The 22,700-nt window shown below is 46.6% G+C and overlaps 1 protein-coding gene across 1 annotated transcript in view; it reads left to right on the top strand.

Annotated features, from left to right (window-relative positions):
• The window catches only part of PNPLA7 (patatin like phospholipase domain containing 7), a 134,812-nt gene that overhangs the window by 40,005 nt on the left and 72,107 nt on the right, over positions 1–22,700 (top strand). Inside the window, 3 exon segments of the mRNA XM_030961550.1 lie at positions 644–775; positions 4,068–4,191; positions 17,814–17,927. Coding sequence (XP_030817410.1) covers positions 644–775; positions 4,068–4,191; positions 17,814–17,927 — 370 coding nt within the window.

Here is a 22,700-nt window from a genome sequence, read left to right as displayed (position 1 = left end):
GTTGTCCTGGCGCAACCTTCTCAGTTTTTCAGTTTGAGGAACGTACTGAATTACATGGTGTCTTTATTATTAGAGACTTTTAAGCATGACTAAAAACATTCAGTGTGAAGATGGGGAGCTTTAATAGAAGATATTTCAGCTCTTTGTGGTCTTTGCAAGAGGAAAAAGGGAATATTTGAAATGCAGAGCAGGTGTTTTATTTTTAAGCACCTCAGACTTTACATATAAAAAGATTCTGATGTGATATGTGGGGGAAACTGAGCACGAGCAAGAGACTGAGATGGGCAGAGCAGCAGGGAGGGAAGATGCTGAGGACAGGATGAACATTTCCCTGAGTCTGTGAGGGGAAAATGAGGAGGGTGGCTCATACACAAGAGCTCACATGGCTTCTGTCCATCCTGCTGCACTGGGAGAGGGAATTGGGGCAGACAGCAGGACTGGCATCCTGCTCCTAGGACAGTGAGTGCCATTTCATTTGGGCTGGGTTGAAGCTGGGCAGCCCCTGTTTGGTCAGAGTGCCTGGTGAGAGTGGTGGTGGCAGGGCTGGCAATTCCTGCCCAGCTGCCCACCACTGGGATGTGGTGCCTGTGGGCAGCTGTTCCTGTTGTGGGGAGGTTCAGTAACTCTTTGGTTTTTTCCTCAGGATCATGAGGGAGCAGCCCAGTGTGGTGCTGGGGGTGGCCCACAGTGTTGTGAAGAGAATGTCCCCCTTTGTCAGGCAGATTGACTTCGCCCTGGACTGGATGGAGGTGGAGGCTGGACGAGCTGTTTACAGGTGAGATGTGGACAAAATTGTGTGTTTGTTGGAATTCTCCTACTTCATGAGCTGTGCTCCCTTGGGGATGTGTAAATTGAGGACCTCAGGCTGTATTTATCAACTATTCCATTTGGCTTATTTGTTTGCCTATTTTGAGATTATTTTCTTTCTGCAGTACCTTCAACATTGCTTCAATCTCTTGTCTCTACATGTTGCTAAATTACTTTATACAATTCCTCATATTTTCTGTTGTTTTGGCAAGCTTTTTAAGTGATGTAATTGATTAAGACACAGTTCCATGTTCTGGTGGTGGTTTCTGCATTGTTGAGGGCATGAAGATCTATTGCTCAGAGGTTTTCAGCCTTTGTGAAACAAACAGCAAAACTCAAAGGTAATTCAGTTAGGCTTATTCAGCAGTAAATTGAAAATAGGAATTTTGTGTTTAAGGGGCAAAAGGTACCTTGGGAAAACTTAGTTTTACGGATATGTACTAGGATGCAATTGAGCTATTATGTGGTTGCTGCAGTGGTGGGAGAGTAACAGTCTAATTAGAATATGATCTGTATAATTGTAATTTTCACAACCATACCTGAAGCACCAATGCCAATGGAAGTTTTGGATTACTCTGTACATCAAAACACTCCTGGCTGTCAATATCTTGTTAAAATCTTCTGAAATTCCTTGCATTTGTTTTAACTCCACCACCAGAAGTGTGACATTCCCAGCAGCACTCCTAATTGTTCTTGGTAGACAAAGATGTTGGCACCAAATCTGGAGCCACTTGTGGCTCTTGCTCTTTGACCTGCAGAATTCCTCTGCACATCCACATTGACCTTGCAGTGGGAATGAGCTCCTGAGTAGCCAACAATGAACCTGTGGTGTCCCCTGGGGCCTGCTCACCCTCTGGTCATCCCCTGCCAGCCCTAGCATGGAACCCTACACTGGCCGGGGTTGGAAAGGACCTTAAAGCCCATCCAGGGACACCTCCCACTGTCCCAGGCTGCTCCCAGCCCTGCCCAGCCTGGCCTTGGGCACTGCCAGGGATCCAGGGGCAGCCCCAGCTGCTCTGGGCACCCTGTGCCAGGGCCTGCCCACCCTGCCAGGGAACAATCCCTTCCCAATATCCCATCTAACCCTACTCTCTTTCAGTTTGAAGCCATTCCTCCTTGTCCTGTCACTCCTTATTTCAGGTCCCTGTGCACAGCCTATGCATTTACACATTAAACCCATTTCCAGTCACCTTCTAACAAGTTCCTGCTTCGTTTCTCATTTGCTCATTAAATATCAATTAAACACTTTCCTACATCTTCCATGCCCAGGCAGAGAAAAACCACCAACTTATCCAAAACCTCCAGATGCATTTGCTGAGCAGGGACTCTTCCTTTATCAAACAGGATGACCCCTGTCCAGGGAGAGATGATGCACCTGACTCCATCTTATCAGAAGGCTAATTAATTACTTTATTATACTATATTATTCCATATTATATTGCACTATATTACATTACATCTAAACTGAATCTGCCAAGCACTCCACTGCACACCACTGCACAGAGTCCTGTGACTGGCAGCCCACAGTCCCGACACACACATGGCCCTTGTCTTGGTTTAGGGCAAATTTGGGAGAAAACCTCCAAAGGGGGCTCTTTCAGAAAGCAAACCCACATGGCTTCTCCCCCCAAACAGTTTGGGAAGGATTCCTTGGAGAGAAGTGGAAAGAACCTGTTTATTTAACAGGCACAGCACCTCCAGCACACAAAAGGAACAATACCAGATGACACCATTCTGTCACCACTCTGAAAAAGATGACAAATTCAGAAAGTCTCTCTGGGGGTGGTCGCTCTGTTATCAGTCCCTCCTGTGCTGGGGCAGCTGCTGCAGCCACAAGGTGCAAACTCTCGGTGTTCCCAGGTCCCAGTCTAGAGCAGGTTTGAGTGATTCCAAAAAAGGGAAAGGAGAAACAGTCCAGGAAGAAATTTGGACTGCTTAGCTAAACTAACTAATGAGCAGAAACAAAAAGCAAGAGCAAAGCAGGAGCAAAGCAGAAGCAAAAAGCAAAAGCAGCACCATGTACTGCCCTGTCTGTGTGTCCCACCAGCCCTGGGGGAGCAGCTGACAGCAAAACCAAAACAAACCATTCGCTCTTCAGAGCCGGTCTTGAAGGCACAGAACATAATATCCAGCATAAACAGAACACATTGGATGGGGATACAAGCATCATAACTTCACCATAGGACAGTCCTGATAGGCCAAGGAACCAAAACACCATCACTCTGGGTAAACAGTCTCCATATTGCATTCAACTTTGGCACAACACAGGCACAGCAAATAAGTTAAGAATTGTTTTCCCTTTCGCTGAGGTTCAGAGAATGTGAAACCCAGAAATTTTCTTGGGAAGAATTGTAATTTTCACTGTGAAGAGAAATGTGGTGCCATTCCTTGGTGCTGGTTGTTGGTTGTTCTCCCTGCAGGCAGGGGGACAAATCTGACTGTGCCATTCCTTGATGCTGGTTCTCCCTGCAGGCAGGGAGATGTTGGGGAAGATGAAACAGGAAAGCCTTATAAATATGATAGCCTGGCAAAAGATTTTGAGAATATAGAAACTATAAGAGACATTGAAATGAAAGCAAGCTTTGAGATCCCTTAGTTACTGAACAACTGGAAAACCATGGTGTGGTAGACTGAAGGTGATCCCCTTTTGATGGAACAACACCCTCTGCTTGCAGACAGGCCCAAGGGTCAGAGCAGACCCTGCTAGCTTGGCAGGAGGGGCCCAAAGAGGAGTTTTTAGGCTTTAAAATGTAACACAGGATGGTAATGTAGTGATTCTTATAGGCTGTATGTAAATGCTATAGGATTTGTATCTTGTACTGGATTGGTTAGTGAGAATCAGAATATTCAGCACAGAAGAAGATTTATTGTATTGTAACGGAAACCTCGCTCTCTTACGCTTTTGCTCTCTTACCCTCTTACTCTCTTACCCTCTCATCCTCTCTCCCCCTCTCTTCTCTCAGCCTGCTCTGAGCTGTGGCTGGCAGCTCCCAGCAGGGCCCTGCACCCAGGCCCTTTGCAATAAACCCCAAGTTCCATGACCTGGCTGCAGAGATCTCTCGTCTCTGTCTGTCCCGACCATCCTACCCCCCGACGCTCCTACAGGGAGACAAGTCAGACTGTGCCATCCCTTGATGCTGTTGTTGTTCAGACTGTGCCATCCATTGATGCTGTTGTTGTTCAGACTGTGCCACCCCTTGGTGCTTGTTGTTGTTCAGACTGTGCCTCCCTTGATGCTGTTGTTGTTGCTCTCCCTGCAGGCAGGGGGACAAGTCCGACTGCACGTACATCGTGCTGAACGGCCGCCTGCGCTCCGTGCTGCGCATGGACGACGGCAAGAAGCACCTGACCGGGGAGTACGGCCGGGGAGACCTCATCGGAGTGGTGAGAGGGGCCTGTCCCTGGGAAAGGGGGCTTTGCTCCATGCCAAACACACTCAGTCCTGCTCCCATCCCCTGGGCAGCTTTAGGACTTCCAAAGTTGAAAATACAGGAAATTTCTTTCAGCCTGGCAAGTTTTTATAGCGGTTGGCGAATGGGGTTGAAAAGAAAGATAAACCCAAAAAAGGTTGTGTCCTGCCCAGTGCTCCTCTGTGCCATGGGTTACTTTCCTCCCCTTTCCTATTCCAGCCTGTTAAATTAGGGCTGGAATAATTGCAGGAATGTGCACTAACTGGGGATTTGAATAAATTCAGTGCCATAGGAGGAGTCAGTTTGGATGAGCCCCGCCCTGGAAGTGTCTGGTCCACCCTCTCAGAGTTAGCAGAGCTGACTTCAGAGCTTTGTCAGATTTTTCAGGGAGTGTGTAATTATTATAGCTATTAAAGCAACTGTTCATTTCAAAATTGTAGTATTTATCCATATTTAATTTCTCTCTTATGTTCGTTTTTTGTTTCTCAGACCTAGTTTTGTTTCTCAGACCTAACACCAGAAATAGGACTCATAAATATGCGTGGCTTGTTTGATTTTTATATTTAAAATCAGAAGATTTCTGAAGTTCTGAGCTTGTTGTTCAGGCCCTTTTCTGCTTTCTGAGCTGAAAACTAAGCACTGAAAATGTATCTGTTTATAGGCAGAATTAGCATAGCTCTGCAGCCGTGTGAATTGGGATTAGTTCTATGGGAAGAAATTCCTTTTTATAGGAATGAAGGGGAAGCAGGAGTCTGAGGCTCCTCTTAGAGAGCTGATCCAAAATTTTGTCTCTGGGGTCCATGAGGCAGTTCTGGTGGTGCTCCCAGCAGAGGCAGGGCTGGGCTGGGCTGCTGCTTGCCCCATATTTGATATTTCCACATGCACAGGGTTTAGGGATCTCTTCCCACACTCAGTGGGATTGTGTTTGGAGAAGCAGGCCCATGCTGGAATGTGCTTCTAACACAAATTTTATTTGTTTTTTTCCTTTCTTTGGGATACTTTATTAACGGTAAAATGACATGGTTTGACAGGAACTAAAGCTGACATCTTTTGTGACTAATCACAGTGGTGTGAAGCCTTTTGGGGTGTGAAGAAGGGATTGTCAGTGTCACATCCAGGCATTTTCCTGCTTTCCTCTGCCTGTGGTGTTCTGCAGCTTTTCACTGTCAAGCTCCTGGAGTTTTGCAGAGTTCCCAGGTTAAAAACAGACCTGTTCTACTTTCTGAGAGCAGTTTTGAGTGACAGGGCAGCATATGGTGCTCAGAGGGTGGGCAGGCCCTGGCACAGGGTGCCCAGAGAAGCTGTGGCTGCTCCTGCATCCCTGGAAGTGTCCCAGGCCAGGTTGGATGGAGCACCCTGGGACAATGGAAGGTGTCCCTGCCCATGGCAGGGGTGGCACTGGATGGGCTTTCAGGTCCTTTCCCACCCAAGCTTTTTTACAATTCAGTGTTTCTATGAAATGGCCTAAATTCCACCTTTCTGTGCAGGTTTTCCCAGGCTGGCCCAGCTGTTTCTCTGGGCAGGAAGGAGGAGGGTTGGTGGAAGGACTGGGCTGTGTTTGCTGTAGCAGGGCCTTGTTTGCTGTGAGTGCCCAGGCAGGGATGCAGAAATACCCGTGCAGTTTGTGCCTAAAGCACAAGTCCCTGTTTTGCATCCACACTGTGACATGAATCACGTTGGAGACTTCAGTGACTCTGTGGACGTTGTCATCTCCTTCCTGCCCACAGCTCCCAGCCCCACTGACTCACTCTGCCATTTGCTGGAAGTGTCTCCATGCTCTGGCTGCCTTTTGCAAACATGGGGGAGGATCTGTGAAGAATGCCAGCATTATTTCAGAGGGCATTAGCAAAGCGATATTTTTGCTTTTAAAAGTTTTGTTTATCCCCTTCTGCGGAATCTGTTATAAACCTTTAAAAACCTGCTGAAGGGTTGGGTTTTTTTTTCCCTGACATTAACATAATTGGGGTTTTGGGTGCTTGCAGGGAATGAAAGCAGCAGTTGGTGTTGGTAATTGATTTTTTGGTGAACTGGTGGCTTTGATCCTCCCTGAAGCCTCTGAGACCCTCCCGTGTCACCCCTAATTGTGGGCACTAAGCAAACAGAGAATCTTGTAGTCAATGGCTTTTTGTTTACTGCCTCTGTGTCAGAACTTTAAAATGCCACGTGTCATTTGCATAGGAGATGAGGCTCTGCCATTCCTGCTTGCAGGAGCACAGCAGCACAGGATGAAGGCTTTCAGGCAGGGTGTTCATTTCCAAGCGTGTGCCTGCGCTCCCGGGGCTCAACTTGTGGCTCACACTGTTTTGTTCCCTGCACTGACTCAATGGCATCTGTTCCTGAGGTCTGTCAGTGCAGGGGGAGAAGGGCAGACTAGAAACTGAAGTTTCCTTCCCTGTGGAGATCCTTGAGGAGCTGACAAGGACAGTTCTGTTGGGGAAAAGGATCCTGACTCTCAGGGAGACGTTTTGGAGGGACATTGGCTGCTGCTGGGCCTATTGATGGGCAACTCCAATCACTATATCTGGTCAAAACTCAGCTTAGAAACTTCCAAGGAATTTTTAAAGGACAATGATGAATCTGTTAAATAATTCCCTCCCTGTTGAAGTGCAGTTGACATAAGTCTTGCTTTCTAGAGACTAAGATTTGAGTCATTTAGAGGAAATCTTTTAATTTGGTGGTCCATTGCTATAGATGCACTTATGGAAAATTGTTAAAATGTGAATTTTATCTGCCAGGTAAAGGGTCACGTTTCTTATATTATTATCATTTCTGCCATGCCCTGGGTGATCCCGGAGGAGATCAGGGAAGACAGCTGTGTGTTGATGGAGTGGAAGGGCTTCTCTTCACCCAACTACTTGTTTAAAATGCTTGTCTTAGTCTCTCAGTTCTTTTCTTGATGTAGCTGCTTTGGTTTTGATTAACCCCTGAAAATTGTAGTTTTTACTCTTGTTCTCTTGATCTCATTAGCACTTTGTTGTGTGTGAGAGAGGATTCCTTTTAAATTGGTTTTTGTGCCTGTCAAGAGCAGGTGTTGGCCCAGGCTCTGAGGTTCTGTTGTTCCTGGCAGTGCTGCTGAGGCTGGGGCAATTATCCCCTGGTTTATTCCAAACTGCAGGGCAGGTTCTCAGAGCACAGGGTCACAACTGCAAGCATGTGTTGAGGTGGCTGTTCTTTGCTTTTTGCACTCTTGGGAGGACAGCAGTGGGTGAGGAGAAGGCAACAAACCCATCAGAGCCATTCCTCAGAGTAATTTGCTGCTGGATTGAAGTTGTTTGTGCACTGCCTCACCTTTCAAACAGCTGCAGGTGTTGGTACCTTCAATGCAATGAGGGTTTTATGCAAGGCCACACTTTGTCTTCACTGAGTTCTGAAGGATGGCTGTGGTGTTGGGGAGATGCCTGAATGCCAGGTAGGTCTCAGGGGCCTGAGTTAACTCCAGATATTTTCCAGAGCTTTTAGGTGGTGTAAGCTGGGTTTACTGATAACCCCTCCCAGGACATGTTGTGTGCAGGGTCTGACCCAAAACCAGTCAGCTTTCCAAAATACCTGCTGAGGGGGGAAGCTGCAGCCATGATTTATTAATTCAGCACCTTTTCTGCTTCTCTTCAGCAACCAGAAAGTCCCTCTTATCAGGAGGGCTGCACACCATGACTTCTGAGTGCAGAAAGTGCTGAACAAGTGCAGAGAGGCATTTGTGCACTGACTCTTGGAACACAGGGAGAAACTACAGAAAAGAACCCTCAGCTGCCAGTGCTGCAGCACACTGGTCCTGCCGGGCAGGAAATCATCTTTTACATTCTTAGAAATAAAACATTTTAAATATTTTCAGATGTTAAGCTGTTTATCTAATTAAGACAGCTAAATGGCCATGGCTTTTTTTCTCTCTAAAAAGTTGAAACCCAAGAAGAATCTGTAAATGGCTTGTGATTTCCTCAGGGGATTGGAGCATTGTCCTTTGGAAATGTAACACTGTTAGAAACCTTTAATTGCTGTGTAATCCTCAAAGGAATCACACAAAGGGAACTATCAGGATTACACTTGTCAGGCTTTTGTTCTTTATCAGTATTAATGTTATCAGGCAGCTCCAAAGCCAGCTGAATGTCACTGCACCCTCCACATTAAGGCTGCTTTGCTCTGCCTTTTTTAAACATGTGATTTTTTTTGCCAATTCCTTGTATTTTTGTGGTTTTGTCAAACCATGGCTACTGCATTTGCTGAAGCTGTAAGATACTACAAAGCTATTTCAGGTGGATTCAGATTATTGGCACCTCAGGCACACTGTGCACAGACTGCACTTGAGGGAATTGGTGGTGGTGAGGTTCAGGAGCAGAGCTGGAGGCCATGGTCCTGGAAGGGATTGTTCTCTTTTCATCTTTTCCTCTCTCTCTCTCTTGGTAATACATTACTAAAAATGATTATTTTCCTAGCAGCATCTTAGGTGTGAACTCATATTTAAAACAACCAACAAAAGCAAAGCCAAAAAAATCCAAACCATCCATTGAAACCCACAAACAGCAAACCCTCAGTACTTGCCAGCCTCAAAGGGAGGCAGAGGGAGCCTGAGGAATGAGTTCACATTTGCACCACTGAATTAGTGTCAGAATGAAATGAGAAGCTGTGTCCTGATTTCCAAGCCCATCTTGAGAGTGTTTTTGTTAAACTCAAATGGCAGAGTTGCTTGATGTGCTGGACCATGTTATTTTTTGAGTGTGGGGAGCTCTGATGACAGATTGTGATGGAAATTGTGACCTGCTGGGCTCCAGACAGGTGATTTCATGCATTGGGCTGTCATTCCTTAGGATATTGGGTGTCTCCTTCTGCTTCCAGCTGAAGTCTCTTATGATAATTCCAGCTCTCAGCTCACTCTTGATACACACCCTGATCTCCTGCAGGGCAGCTTTTTACTTCCCTTGCCTCCTTCTCCTTTCTCTCTTGCATTTTGGGGGATACCACATGGAACTGGGCTGGCTGGGAACAGCAAAGGCTAAAATTACATCCCCTTGAACCCTGGAAAATGCACAAGGCCATTGAAAATTTTTGTTTTCCTTGATACAACCATTTTTTTGGCAAGCATCATTAAATAAAAGCCACTGAGATAGAGAGAGAGATAAAAGTGATCCTTGTCATCACCACCAGAATGCTTGGATGGCACTGAGTGGTGGGAGCAGAGTGCAGTGGAGGTGGCAGGAAGGATTTTTGGGGGAAGAGTCAGCAGTGGAGGGTGGGGAAGGGTCCCTGATAAAGTTCCAGCCAGCTTTGGGACTCTGTGTGAAGCTGAGTTGAAAGGAATTGGATCTCTCCCTTTTAGGAAGTATCTGAGCAGCTCATCATGGGTTGTTCTCTCTTTTTCTGTTCTGGAAGTTCAGGTATCATTCACCCAAAGAGGAGCAGCCTGCCCAGGGCACTGCCCTTGCAGATCCTCTTCCAACAGCCTGGAGAAATGTGATGGTTTTGTTGGGTGTTTGGTGTGGGTGTCTCATGTGGCTTCTGACAGGGTTTTTGGTGGTGTTTGGACTGTAATGTTGGGTTTAGGGCAGCGCAACATGCATGAAACTTCAAATCTCTCCTATAGCCACACATGTACAAGGAGTAAAACTGAAATACAGGATGCTGGGCTTTTACCAGTTCCCTTCCTAGCTTTAATCTTCCTCTTTTTTGTCCCTTAATGGTGTTCACAGCTGCAACAGGACTGTCATTGCACTGCTGCAAAGTGCAGGCTCAGTCCTTTGGGGAGAACCTGTGGGATGACTCCATCTGCCCTAATTACAAAACACAGCAAGCTCAGCCTTGTTTCATTTTTACCTGTACTTTAGATCTGTTCTTGCTTTTAGCCATGTACAGATACACAAGACTTCCATGCACGAGTGTGTGTAAACCTTTCATGGCTTTTTAATACATTTATCTATTAAAAACTGAGAGAGGGAGGTTTGGATTCCTCTTTACACACAGCAGAAGGGCTGGCTGTCCTCAGTCACGGGGTTAGCTTGGCACACAGGAGATGCAGAAGGTGGTTGTTAGAACAACTTTGAAGAGTACATGGTGTTCTGAGTTCATCCACTGGCACTGCTCCCACAAATAGCATCGATTTGCAGTTTGTCTGGTTGCTCTTCCCACTCATTCACTGCTTCCAGCAGTGTCTCCTCCTTTGTCCTTTTCTGATACAAACAAGTTGATATTTCAGGTCCTTCTGAGCTGGGGCTGGAGCAAACACTGTTGGGATGAGCATCCCCTGCTGCTCCAGGTGCAAATGAGCTGGAGAAGGGTGTGAGGGCAGCATGTTCAAGCCAAACACAATCAATGTTCCATGTAGTGTTGGGTTGCCCTTTGTGTAACGTTGGTGATGTTGCCTCACTGGATTCAGTTGCAGCAGCAGCAGCTCCTGCCCTGGTCTGGAGAAAGGCACTGCTGTGACAATGCGCAGGTGGCTCTTGGTGCTCTTCCAGTGCTGGTGTTGGCCTTGACATACAGGTGTGCCACCTGTCAGCTGCCTCACTGCCTGGCCCTTCTCTAGAGCCCCCTGAACTGGCAGCAGATGTCAGTGTTGGTGTTTCTTCTCCATATCCCTCTTTGGATGTGTGCCCTTCCATCCGTGTCCTTTGTGTCCCCTCTGTGCTGGCCCTGCCCCAGCTGAGCTGGTGGCTTTGTGGAGAGCCTGGGCTGGGCTGTGGATGGAGTGGGGTGGGTGTTTCAGGATGGAGGGAGCAGTTCTGGCAGATGGTCTCTCCAGAGGGGGGTGGGTGTCTGTGCACCCCCAGTGTCACCCAGGTGTGTCCCTGTGAGGACAGGCCCTGCCAGCTCCCTTGATGCTCCTGGCAGGAGCCAAGCCTGCGCTGGAGAGAAGACAAGTATCAGGCTAATTACCAGACACTGATTGTGGATGTCTTGGAGGAGAATTTGGAAAATGAAGAGTTTCACAGGATTCACAGAATCACTGGGTTGGAAGAGACATTCAAGATCATCGAATCCAACCCAGCCCCAACCCCTCAACTCAACCCTGGCACCCAGTGCCACATCCAGGCTTTGTTAAACACACCCAGGGATGGGGACTCCACCACCTCCCTGAGCAGCCATTCCAGAACTTTATCACTCTTTCCATAAAAAACTTTTTCCTGATATCCACCCTGAATTTCCCTTGGTGCAGTTTGAGGCTGTGTGCTCTGGTTGTGTCAGTGCTGCTGGAGAAAGAGCCCAGCCCCAGCTGAGCACAGGCACCTTTCAGGAGCTGTGCAGAGTGATGAGGGCAGCCCTGAGTCTCCTTTTCTCCAGGCTGAGCACCCCCAGCTCCCTCAGGGGTTCCTCTCAGGGTTTGTGTTCCCAGCCCCTCTCCAGCCCCTCGTTGCCCCCTTTGGATACACTCATCTCAATGTCCTTCCCAACCTCAGGGACCAGAGCTGGATGCAATTTAAGCTGCATAATTTAATAATCCTTGGGGTCCTGACCTGCTTCCCAGGGTCTCCTTGTACCTGGTGCTTTCACTTGTGTGCTCTTACACAAGGGCCTGAAGGAGGCTTCCCTTGGTGAGGAGAGATTGCTGCTTTTTGTGAGCTGGCAGCAAGGAAAAATCAATGGGACAGGAAGAAATATGATGTGTGAGAGAATGACAGATTCTTGGTTGGAGTGGTGGCCATAATGAAAAGGAACTGAAGAAGTGTATTGCAAAATGGATGGGGAGCAAGAGGCAGTGGTGTGAATGTGCTCCTGGCTGGAGGCTGGGGAGAGCAGGCCTGTGGCTCTGAACATTTGCGCTGGACTTGTCTCCTCATGCCCTAGATCTGCTTGAAATCTCACTTGAAAAGAAATAATCTCCACAAGAAACCGCTTGGAAGTAATCTGCATTTTTAGTGGCTGCTGACTGTGAGAAAACTCACCCAACAGTTTGTTAAATTTGTCTGGAGAAGCAACATTTTCCTGCCAGCAAATCACCTGCCCTACACCAGCCCCAGTTTGCTCCAGGAAGTCTCAGAGATGCTGAAGCCTGAGCAGCAGAACTGTGCTCAACACACTGGGGCTGTGCACACACCAAAAATTAAGCAAATAAAGTGATTTCTTGAATGCAGCTCGGAAAGGAATTTGTACTTAGAGCAACTGGCAGAATATGCCACTTGCTGGTTTTCACTTCCCAACTGTGTAATTTGGAAAGCTGTAAAGAACTGTTAGGAATGACTGTTGGAAATGAAGTCAAAAGAGGTCATGAGAGTATAAATTGCTTTTCCCCTCCCTGTAAAAGATTTACAGCAACGCTTTTTTTTCAGGAAGAACTTGTAAGGCAGGGTTGTGAATCATGTGCATCGTATGGGATGGAGGCAGCAAAACCTGCTTTTGTCACTGTTTGATACTGAGCTAAGAGAAGGTGTGGGAATCATGGAATTCCAGACTGGTTTGGCTTTAAAAGGACCTTAAAACTCATCCAGTTTCATCGTTCTGCCCCTTCCACTCGATTGCTCAAACCCCCTCCCTGTCAGAATTCACTGGAACAGCACAAAGAGCACAGGTCTGTTTTTAGGGGCTTTTTTAAGGGGGCTGGGGTGTTTTTATTTGTTTTGTTATAGGAACAACAGAACCACAACAATGCAGGAGGGCTCTCCCCCATGGCCATATCATGATCAGTTACAAGAACCACAGGGTGTGTAACACTGAAAATGGTTCTGTGCTCTCTCATTTGAATTATTCCAGCATTTGAGACACTGTTCCTGTGCAATTCCCCCAAAACAGAGGGAGTGGAAGTGAGGGCAGTGATGGATGACAGATTTCTGAGGGTGAGCTGGAGATACAGAGGGATTTTGAGGATGGAGAGCCAAGGGTTGACCTTGGAGACAGGGAAGTGGTGAAGGGAACATTCAGCATTTTTGTAGGGCTGCTAAAACAAAGCACAGCAGGATTTCAGAGAGATGGCGTTCCAAGTGAAATTAGCACTGCAGTGTGGGCTTGCTGAGTTTATTGCATGGGAGAAAACCAAACAACAGCAGATAATGAGGAGGCAAAGAGAAGAACAGCCAGTCCAGGCAGAGCAGAGGTGGGCTCAGCAGCTAGGGAACTCCAGGAAAAGCAGAGAATTCTTGGAGGGGGAGAGAAAAAATAACAATGGTGGCAAATGCAGGAAACTGAGAGAGAAGCCCAGAAATGGGCAGTGAGGTGGAACTTACTTAGAGGCTTGTGAGGAAGGAGGAGGAGGAGTGGATGTGACATGAGAAGAACAAAGAGGTACAATTGCCTCGAGCAAGAGAAGGATTGTGTTGGCCTGAGCTGAAGTGGGAAAGATTCCACTGGTTCTTTCTGCACTGTAGCAAAAGCTGTGCTCATGCTGGTGAGGATGAGTGATGCTAATGGAAGTCTGGGAAAGAGCTCAAGAGAGAACCTTGGGTGATTATGAAACCAAATATATAAATAAACATTCTCTCCAGTCAGGTTCAGTAAGATCTGAAAGATAATAATGGTATTTCTTGAAACATTTGGTTATTAATGATACTGTGGAGGTGGTTTTGTGTTGTTTGCTGCAGCTGTGGTGGGTGATCATAATGTTAAATTTCCCTTTTTGTGACCCAGGAAATAATGCTATGGTCTTCTGATCACAAGTGGATTTCGCTCGTTTTGAAGTTCAAGCTGGATCTCTGAGTCTTGTACTTTTACAAACCTGGAAAATCAAGAAAACCTGTTCCAAAGGTTCACTGGGCAGAGGAGCCGAAGGATTTGAACATGGTTTAAGATAGAAATGATTTTAAATACTTAAATAGTATGAGACTTTGGTTTTTCCCAAGCAAGAAGAAAAATATCCGAATCTCTGAACAGTTGATATCTCAAATGCTTTATTAAAAAAATACAAAGTAAAAAAAGTGTTATTTTCAAGGGAGAGCTGCAACTCAATGTTAGAATGTTTTTGATCTCCAAAGGAGATGGGGATAGCCAAAACCAAGTGGGTTTGGCAGATTTCCATGTGCAGGAAGTGTAGAACCAGTGCAAAAAGGCTCTAAAACCACAGGGTGTGAAGAGGGGAGAGTGTGGTGAAAGTTGAGAATCATCCTGCAGATGATCCAAATGAGAGCCCTCACACTTCACACAATGAAGAGGAAATATTTAATTAATTATTGAATCTCAGAATTATTTGGGTGGGAAGGGACCTTAAAGCCCACCCAGTGCCACCCCTGCCATGGGCAGGGACACCTCCCACTGTCCCAGGTGCTCCCAGCCCTGCCCAGCCTGGCCTTGGGCACTGCCAGGGATCCAGGGGCAGCCACAGCTGCTCTGGGATAACTAATAAGTGAATAATGGGGACTATTAATAAATACAGAGATTGGGAACTCAGATGATTATACCCCAGGGAGAAGCACAGTGTGAATTTCCTTGTGTACAGTGTCTGGGACCCAGATGTTTTCCATGCTGGAATATTGGGGTGTATTTAAATGAAAATATCAAAGATTTCCATAGTACCTATATGTAAGAACAGTGCAAGGTCCAGTTTCTGTAATCACTTGGGAGTTGCAGTCAGCACTTGCAGGGGTCTCTGGGGCTGGTGGTGCTGCAAATCTGGATATTTGAATGGCTCCTTGGGAAGGAGGTTTGGAAAAGGTCTCTCTGTGCCCTCTGCTCTGTCAAAAAGACAAAGTTCCACTTGGGAGCTCAAAAACCCTCCCTGTGGCTGTGTTTAAAGTTAAAATTTAATTGCCTTTTCTCCAAATTTACAAATTTCATCTTTTCTGAAAGGCTCAGGAGCCCCTTGGAGCACCGTTGGTTTTATGCTCTCATATATCACAGAAATTGTGGCAAAGGATCTTGGACAGTTTGAGCGTTTTTCTTCTTGATAGAAATCAAACTCAGTCAGGAGCTGAGAGGAAAGGTTTGATTTTAACAGCTGAAACTCTTAACCTGCTTTCAGGAGGAGGAAGGTAAATTACAGAGCCAAGAACCTGTGATAAAAAGCTGGTGATAGGGGAGGGAGATAAACCAGAACATCTTATACAGCCCTTTGGGGAGCCTTTAGAAGGTTTGTTTCTCCATAAATGTATGTACAAAGATGATTTTTTTTTTTGCCCTTCTATATAATTAGTTTAAAATGTGATGACAGAACAAAACATCCCTGGAACCTGAGCAAAAAACAAAAGCTGGGGTTTGCAAAATGAAGGTGCTTTAAATTTCCCTGTGCAGTTTTCCATGCAGAGCAGTTGGTGCTGGTGAAATTCAAGTTAATATTGGCAAGCTGATCTCAGTTTTCTAGACCAATGGCAAGTTTTTGAGCTCAAGATCTTCTGGTTAGCTGGATTATCCATTTTGTGAGAATGGAACCTTCCAAGGAGGGATCTTGGTAGAAGTGGGATCCCTGTGAGCTGTGTGTTTTGCACAAGACATATAATAATAATAATAATAATAATAATAATAATAATAATAATAATAATAATAATAATAATAATAATTAGTAGTAGTAGTAGTAGTATTCTTTCATATTCTTTCTTATTCTTCTTATTATTCTTTAATTTCATTATTATTATTATTATTATTATTATTATTATTATTATTATTATTATTATTATTATTATTATTATTATTATTTCTTCTTTCTTTCTGGTGCCCATTTTGTGTGTCTGAGCCCATAGTAGTATGAGGAATTAATTGCTTCTGTTGGAATTTGCTGTCAATACAAACTTTGAAAAAAATCATGAAAAAAGCCCCAAAAATCAATCAAACAAATTAAACCATCAATCCCCCACCCCAACCTCTAAACAACTCAAACAGCTCTAAGCTGATATATCATTTATTTCCTTTTCTAGTGGAGAATTAATAATGCAAAGTCATGTTCACTTTGATTTGAAATGTGAGTAAATTGCAGTTAGGGAGGGATTTTTCTGTGTGTGTTTTAACCTCAGTAATTACAGCTGCTACAGCAACAACCATTCTTTTGGAAATGGCTGATCTATGGATTTTAAGCCCAATAAATGTTGTCTGCTGCTGGAGCTCCCAGGATGGAGCACCAGGCTGTTGCTGAGAGCTAAAGGCTGTGGCTCCAGTGGTGCTGCAGGATAAGGCACTGGCCATGAGATGAGACTTCAGCAGGAATTGCATTTCTGCATTTCCGCACAGCACAAGAGGCAGTGGCAGGTCTGGGGCAGGTGGGGATTGGGGCAGCAGCTGCATTTTGGGTTTTTTACCCCAGGTTGTTTTATATGGTGGCAGATTCTCTCCATAAAGGAGAAAATCTCTGTATTAACTCTTTTTGTGTCACCATCTTCTTCTTTATACTGCAAATGTCAATAAAATAGATGTTTCTAGGTGGAATAATTGGGCACTGGTCAGGGAGGTGTGTTCTGGTGTGGATTTTCCTTGTCTGGACACAGCCCTGAGGGACTGCTTGAGCAGGGAGGTGGGACTGGATAAGCTCCAGTGCTCCCTTCCAGCCTGAACCATTCAGGCATTCCTCTTTACACAGCACAGGCAAGCATACGTATGTTAAAAAAAATAAATTAAAATAGTGAAAAAAAACAATGCTCGTTTTTGCCCCAAATGTGCTGATTTGCCCCTAGAATCCCAGGCTAGTTTGGGTGGGAAGGGACCTGCAAGCTCATCTTGTTGCCACCCCCTGTCATGGACAGGGACACTTTTCACCACCCCACGTTGCTCAAAGCTCACCCAGCCTGCTCTCACCACTTTTTGTTTTAGTTTTTAGGAAGTCTCAGTTATTTCAAGGTCATTGGTATTCAGCTTCCAGAAGTAAAATGGAAAATGTTTCAGGGTGGCATTGAGGAAAGAGGGAGCAGTAGAGAAACAGGGTTTCCCTGGCTCTTGGATGGCTTTGTCACCATTAGCACAGAGGGCTGGAAAGCTCTCAGGGCTGCTGAGTTCACTCTGGGGGTTGTTCTGGCAGCTGTTGGAAGCAGCTCAGACAAAACTTTCCCTCTGGGGGCTCCCTGGGGCTGTGGGTTGTGGTTCTGTGAGGAACTGCAGCTGCCCCATGGCAGAGGGATTTGGGCTGCAGAGATGGTTGTGGCAGCTGTGGTGCCCTGGGTGACACCCTGGGACAGGCAGGGCTCTGCTCCAGGTGTGTGGGCGCAGCACAGGTCCTTGGGAAGGGTTCAACCCCTTGATGCTGCTGTTTGGTGTTTGCTACAGGCTGGGAATTGTCCCTTGGTGCTGGTGTTTGCTACAGGCTGGGAATTGTCCCTTGGTGCTGGTGTTTGGTGTTTGCTACAGGCTGGGAACTGTCCCCGTGCTCTGTCCTTCATGCTGTCCCTGGTGCTCTGGTGCTCTGTACCTGGTGCTCTCTCTCCTCCTGATGCTCTGTCCCTCATTCTGTCCCTGTGTTCTGTCCCTCATGCTCTGTCCCTGGTGCTCTCTCTGTCCCTTTGCTCTGTCCCTGTCCCTGATGCTGTCCCTGTGCGCTGTCCCTGATGCTGTCCCTGGTACTCTCTCTGTCCCTGGTGCTCTCTCTGTCCCTGGTGCTCTGTCCCTCATGCTGTCCCTGAAGCTCTGCCCCTGGTGCTCTCTCTGGCGCTCTGATGCTCTGCCCCTGGTGTTCTGTCCCTGAAGCTGTCCCTGGTGCTCTCTCTGTCCCTGTATCTGTCCCTGATTCTGTCCCTGTACTCTGTCCCTGATTCTGTCCCTGTGTTGCAGGTGGAGGCCCTGACCCACCAGCCCAGAGCCACCACGGTGCACGCGGTGCGGGACTCGGAGCTGGCCAAGCTCCCGGAGGGGGCCCTGATCTCCATCAAACGCAAATTCCCCCAGGTAAGGGAATTAAAAGCATTTTCCTGTCTCTCTCCAAGGATGTCTGGGAGGCTCAGGCTGCCTGTTAGCACCACATCCTCTGGGTTTTCTGAGTGATTGATGAATTCTGAGGAAACATTGCCTGCTCCTTGTCTGCCTGAGCGGATCCATCCCAGACTTCCAGCAGCTTTCCTTGCTCTGTCCTCCCATCAGTTGTATCAGGTTTTTATTGCAGGGCTGCTTTGTGTATCTGGGAGGAGCTCTGCTTAAATGCAGGATGTTAGCAAAGTGGAAATCACTGAGTGCTACTAATGGGAAATGCAAGTTTGGCTTCTAAAATCCCTTTAAAAATGTTATTCATTCCTCCTCCTCCTCCTGGGGCTCAGAGTCCACCCTTGGTTCTCTGTACCTTTATTTCCACAGCTTTGATATTTGGGGGGTGGGTTCCCTCTTCCTGCCATTTTAGGTTGTCAATCCTCCTTCTGCAACTGCCAAATGTGTCTGTGTCCTGAAGACTCTGATTGCTCCCTTTGAATCCATCAGCTCATCCATCTTCTTTAATTCACTTGACATTATATCTCTCTCCTGCAAATTTGGAGACTGACAGACTTGAAATTTAATTCTTTTGTCCCTAAGTGCATCAGGGACATTATACTAAGCACTAAATCATTGCATTGGCCTTACAGGCAATTCTTTAATGCTGTTACTTCACATTATTTCTGATTTGTCATTTTGCTGTCTTGAAGACCTAGGCTTTTTTTAAAATCAGATTTCTTTAAAAAATTCTGCAAAAATAATAAACCTGATTTAAATATTTGTATTCTCTTGCTTTCCTAGCACCTATAATAATTTTTTTTAAACTGTACAATATAAAGCCTCAGTTCAGGCATTTTCATAGTACCAAAGTGGTGGAGTTTTATCTGTGCTATTGCCAGGAGAATTTAATTATGACAATAAGTGTTCAGAAGTTATGTCAGTGAAAAATAATCTTTCTGGTTTCCCTGTAAGTATTAGTTTTGCTCAAGTGTTTCTGAATTTCTGTTGGGGCTTATTAAGGCACTTCTGGTCCCTGGAGCTCACTTGAACAGACCTGTGAGTTTATTCCTCTCTATTTAATGTGATTCCCTGCCCAGGTTCATGAACGGGGAGCTCAGTACGGAGCTCCCCACAAACTGGGGGCATCCCAAACATGTGCCATCCACTCTGGGGCTGCTGTCAGTCATCCCTGTCCTTGTGACTGACCCAGGAGGGAGGGAATGACCCAGGGAGGATTCAAACCCACCTTTCTACTTGTGTAGTGGGTGATTTTCAATGTAACTGCTAAGCATACAGACTGTGAATTTCCAGTGTCACAGACTGGTTTGGGTTGGAAGGGACCTTAAAATTTATCCTGTTCCACCCATGCCATGGGCAGGGAACCTTTCCCTAGACCTGGTTGCTCCATCCAGCCTGGCCTGAACACTGAGCAATGCCTTGAGCACTGCTGTGCGCTAAGGCTGGGTTCTAATTCTGCCTCTTTATCTGGGGCAGGAATTTATGTCAGTGTCTCTCTTCCCTTTCTGCCAGCTGGCAGAGCTGTCTTCCCCTGAACAGTGATCTCTGTGGAGCTGTGAATCTCTTTGCTTTGCTGTTAAAATTGAGCTTGAGTGTTACATTTATAGCACAATTCAAAACATTTATTTGTAATAGAATTCAAATGTCTTCCCATGTATAAAGAGTAAAGCCCATCAGTCTCAAATTCCTGACCTTTTTCAGTATAGAATCAGTTTTCTCTAGACTTGCCTATGGTCTGGCTAATTAGTTGCAATGAAACAAAATGCTAAAATAGATATTTTAAGGAAATGTGTTGCAACACAGGTTGTTAGAAAGACACATTCGTGCTGCTGTTTGAGGTCTCGAAATTCTAAGTAGATGTTAAACTGGTAGAAAATGTGAGAACTTGTATTTTTTCCCTATGGGATTGTTTTAGAACCCCACTAGAAATAGAAAGAGGAACATAAGATCCACTTTCTGTAGGTGATTTATGCAGTTAATGCCTTCAGACTGTCTTAAAAACTTAAGGTAAAATATTTTAATAAGATTTCATAATCCTTGTGTGTTTTCTTTTTTGTCTGTTAAGTCCATCAGGAAATGCTTTGGGTTGGAAGGAGCTCAAAGCCCATCCAGTGCCACCCCTGCCATGGCAGGGACCCCTCCCACTGCCCCAGGCTGCTCCCAGCCCTGCCCAGCCTGGCCTTGGGCACTGCCAGGGATCCAGGGGCAGCCCCAGCTGCTCTGGGCACCCTGTGCCAGGGCCTGCCCACCCTCACAGGGAACAATTCCCAATTCCCAATATCCCATCTATCCCTGCCCTCTGGCAGTGGGAGCCATTCCCTGTGTCCTGGCACTCCAGACCTCTGTAAATTGTCTCTCCATGTTTCTTGCCAGCCCCTCCAGGCCCTGCAAGGCCACACTGAGGTCCCCCCAAAGCTTCTCCTGTCCAGGTGAACAATCCCAGCTGTGCCAGCCTCTCCTCCCAGCAGAGCTGCTCCATCCTCTGATCCCCCTGGAGCCTCCTCTGGATCTCTGCAGCAGCTCCAGCTCCTCCCTGTGCTGGGCCAGGGCTGGGGCAGCTCTGCAGGTGGGGTCTCACCTGAGCCCAGGGCACAGGGGCACAATCCCCCCTGCCCTGCTGCCCACCCTGCTTTGGATGCAGGTAAGAGAGGAAGGACAGAAGTGAGAGAGAATTGAAGTGATGGAGCAAAACTATAGGGTTGAAATTTGGGAGACAATCAGAACAGCCAAAGTAAACTTCAAAGGATTTTACTGGAGAGAAATGCTTGAGCTGGAAACTGATAAATGTTGTGCAGAGGACAGGGGCTGGTCCACTTTATTAGAAGAAGAATCCAGGCTTTAGAGGATCAAAAGCTGCCCATGCCTGGACAGTGTCCCACAGTTGCAAAAAAACCCCAAACTATGATAACAGAATGCTTTTTGGAGTGAAGAATTTCTGATATTGTCCTTGATGCTGGAAAAGCTTCAGCACCAGCTTTGGCAGCATATCTGAAGGCAGAGGCAGACCAAAGGAGGAGAGTCTGGAGCACAAGGAGGCAGCTGAGTGCTGGTTGGAAATACTGACCTATAAAGACAAAAAGCCCATAGAAGGTTAAGGGAAGACATGGTGTAGCTATTTTCAGATGTATAAAGCTGTCTTGTGCTGGAAAGGGCAGATGCTGCTCACCATACTGGAACAGAGCAACTGGGACTGAGCTGAAATGGCAGCAGTTGCAGTGAGGAAAAGCTCATTTTACTCTCCAGAAAGACTAAAAGATTGTTACTTGTTTTTATAACCTCTTCTAAAATGATCAGTGGAGTAATGCTTAGTGCTGAGCAGAGGGATGGACCAAATGAATTCTGTCCTATTTCCTTGGCTGTTATTCTAGGAGGGTGATTTATACACAGGGTTTATGATGTTGTTTTCCCCATTCAAGCAGAAGTAATAAAGTAATGAAGGGATAGCAGGTGCAATAGCTCTGAAATAATTGACTGGGTAGCAAGAGCTGGCTGGTGATTCAGCAGTGGTGGAGGATTTCCCTCTGCAAAGCAGAAAAACACAGGGCAGGAAGCAGCTCTGCCTCTGTCAGCTCCATGCTCCTGCACTGCCTGCTGAGGGTGAGTTGCCATGAGTCTCACTTGGTGAACAATGATCAAAGAGAGGTGCTGGTCCCCAAGTCAGGTGAAATCCTCTCTTAGTTCAGGGGAGAACTGGATTTTTTTGGTGTACCTCTTGGCAGCTTCTGCAGAGCCTGAAGTGTGTGTGTGTTAACAGCCAAAAACTGGGCAGTTCCTGAGCTTGGGTTTCCTCTCAGTTTGTTACCCTTGAGCTTTACAGAACCAAGGAACCACAGAATATCCTGAGCTGGAGGGACCCACCAGGATCATCAAATCCCACCCCTGTCCCTGCCCAGCCCCCCACAACCCCACCCTGTCCATCCCTGGCAGCGCTGTCCAAAGGCTCCTGGAGCTCTGGCAGCCTCGGGGCCGTGCCCATTCCCTGGGCAGCCTGGGCAGTGCCAGCACCCTCTGGGGGAAGAACCTTGCCCTGAGCTCCAGCCTGAGCTGCCCTGGCCCAGCCCCAGCCGTTCCCTCAGATCCTGTGCCTGTCACAGGGAGCAGAGATCAGAGCTGCCCCCTCATCAGGCTCCAGACAGTTCCTATGAAGGCTGAAAACCCCTTTATTTTAGGAATTAGTGGGAGGACTCCATCCTGCAGACTCTTCCCCAGCCATGCTGTGTTTGTAGGTGATCCAGGAAGGGTTCCAACTCTGGAATGCATTGTAAGAAAACATTACCTGGTGCGTAAGAAAATTGTAGGACGTGGGTGGTGCTTGCCAGTGAGAACTGTGTGAAATGAGGGAAATCGTGCTCTGTTAGTCCAGGCAGTCATTCCAGTTCCTTGAGCTGAGATGTACAATCTGGAGAAGTGGAATGGCTGATCCTTGGGGGAGATCCATGTGACTGCCCTTTGTTTTTTCTCCTGGAGAGCTGCTTTGGTCCTGGGAGAGACAGGAGCTGATCTGCTGGGATCTTCCAAGTGACCCACCATAGCTCAGGTTATCCTGAGGGCTGAAACAGATGGGAGAATGTGGGGAGCCTGACTTCAGTTATAAATAACAGCCAAAACTCCAGGTTATGTGCCCAGAAACGACAGATGTTGATTTCTAGATCCTGCTAAGATCCTGCTCAGTCTGAAGAAGTCAAGCTTACTTAGTGTGGCTTCTCAGGAAAGCATCTCAACCTTGATTCACTCTGGATA

Source organism: Camarhynchus parvulus, chromosome 17 (genome assembly GCF_901933205.1).
Source record: "Camarhynchus parvulus chromosome 17, STF_HiC, whole genome shotgun sequence".
Lineage (NCBI taxonomy): Eukaryota > Metazoa > Chordata > Aves > Passeriformes > Thraupidae > Camarhynchus > Camarhynchus parvulus.
The sequence above is the reverse complement of the archived record's forward strand: the minus strand, read 5'-3'. Positions and strand labels throughout refer to the sequence as shown.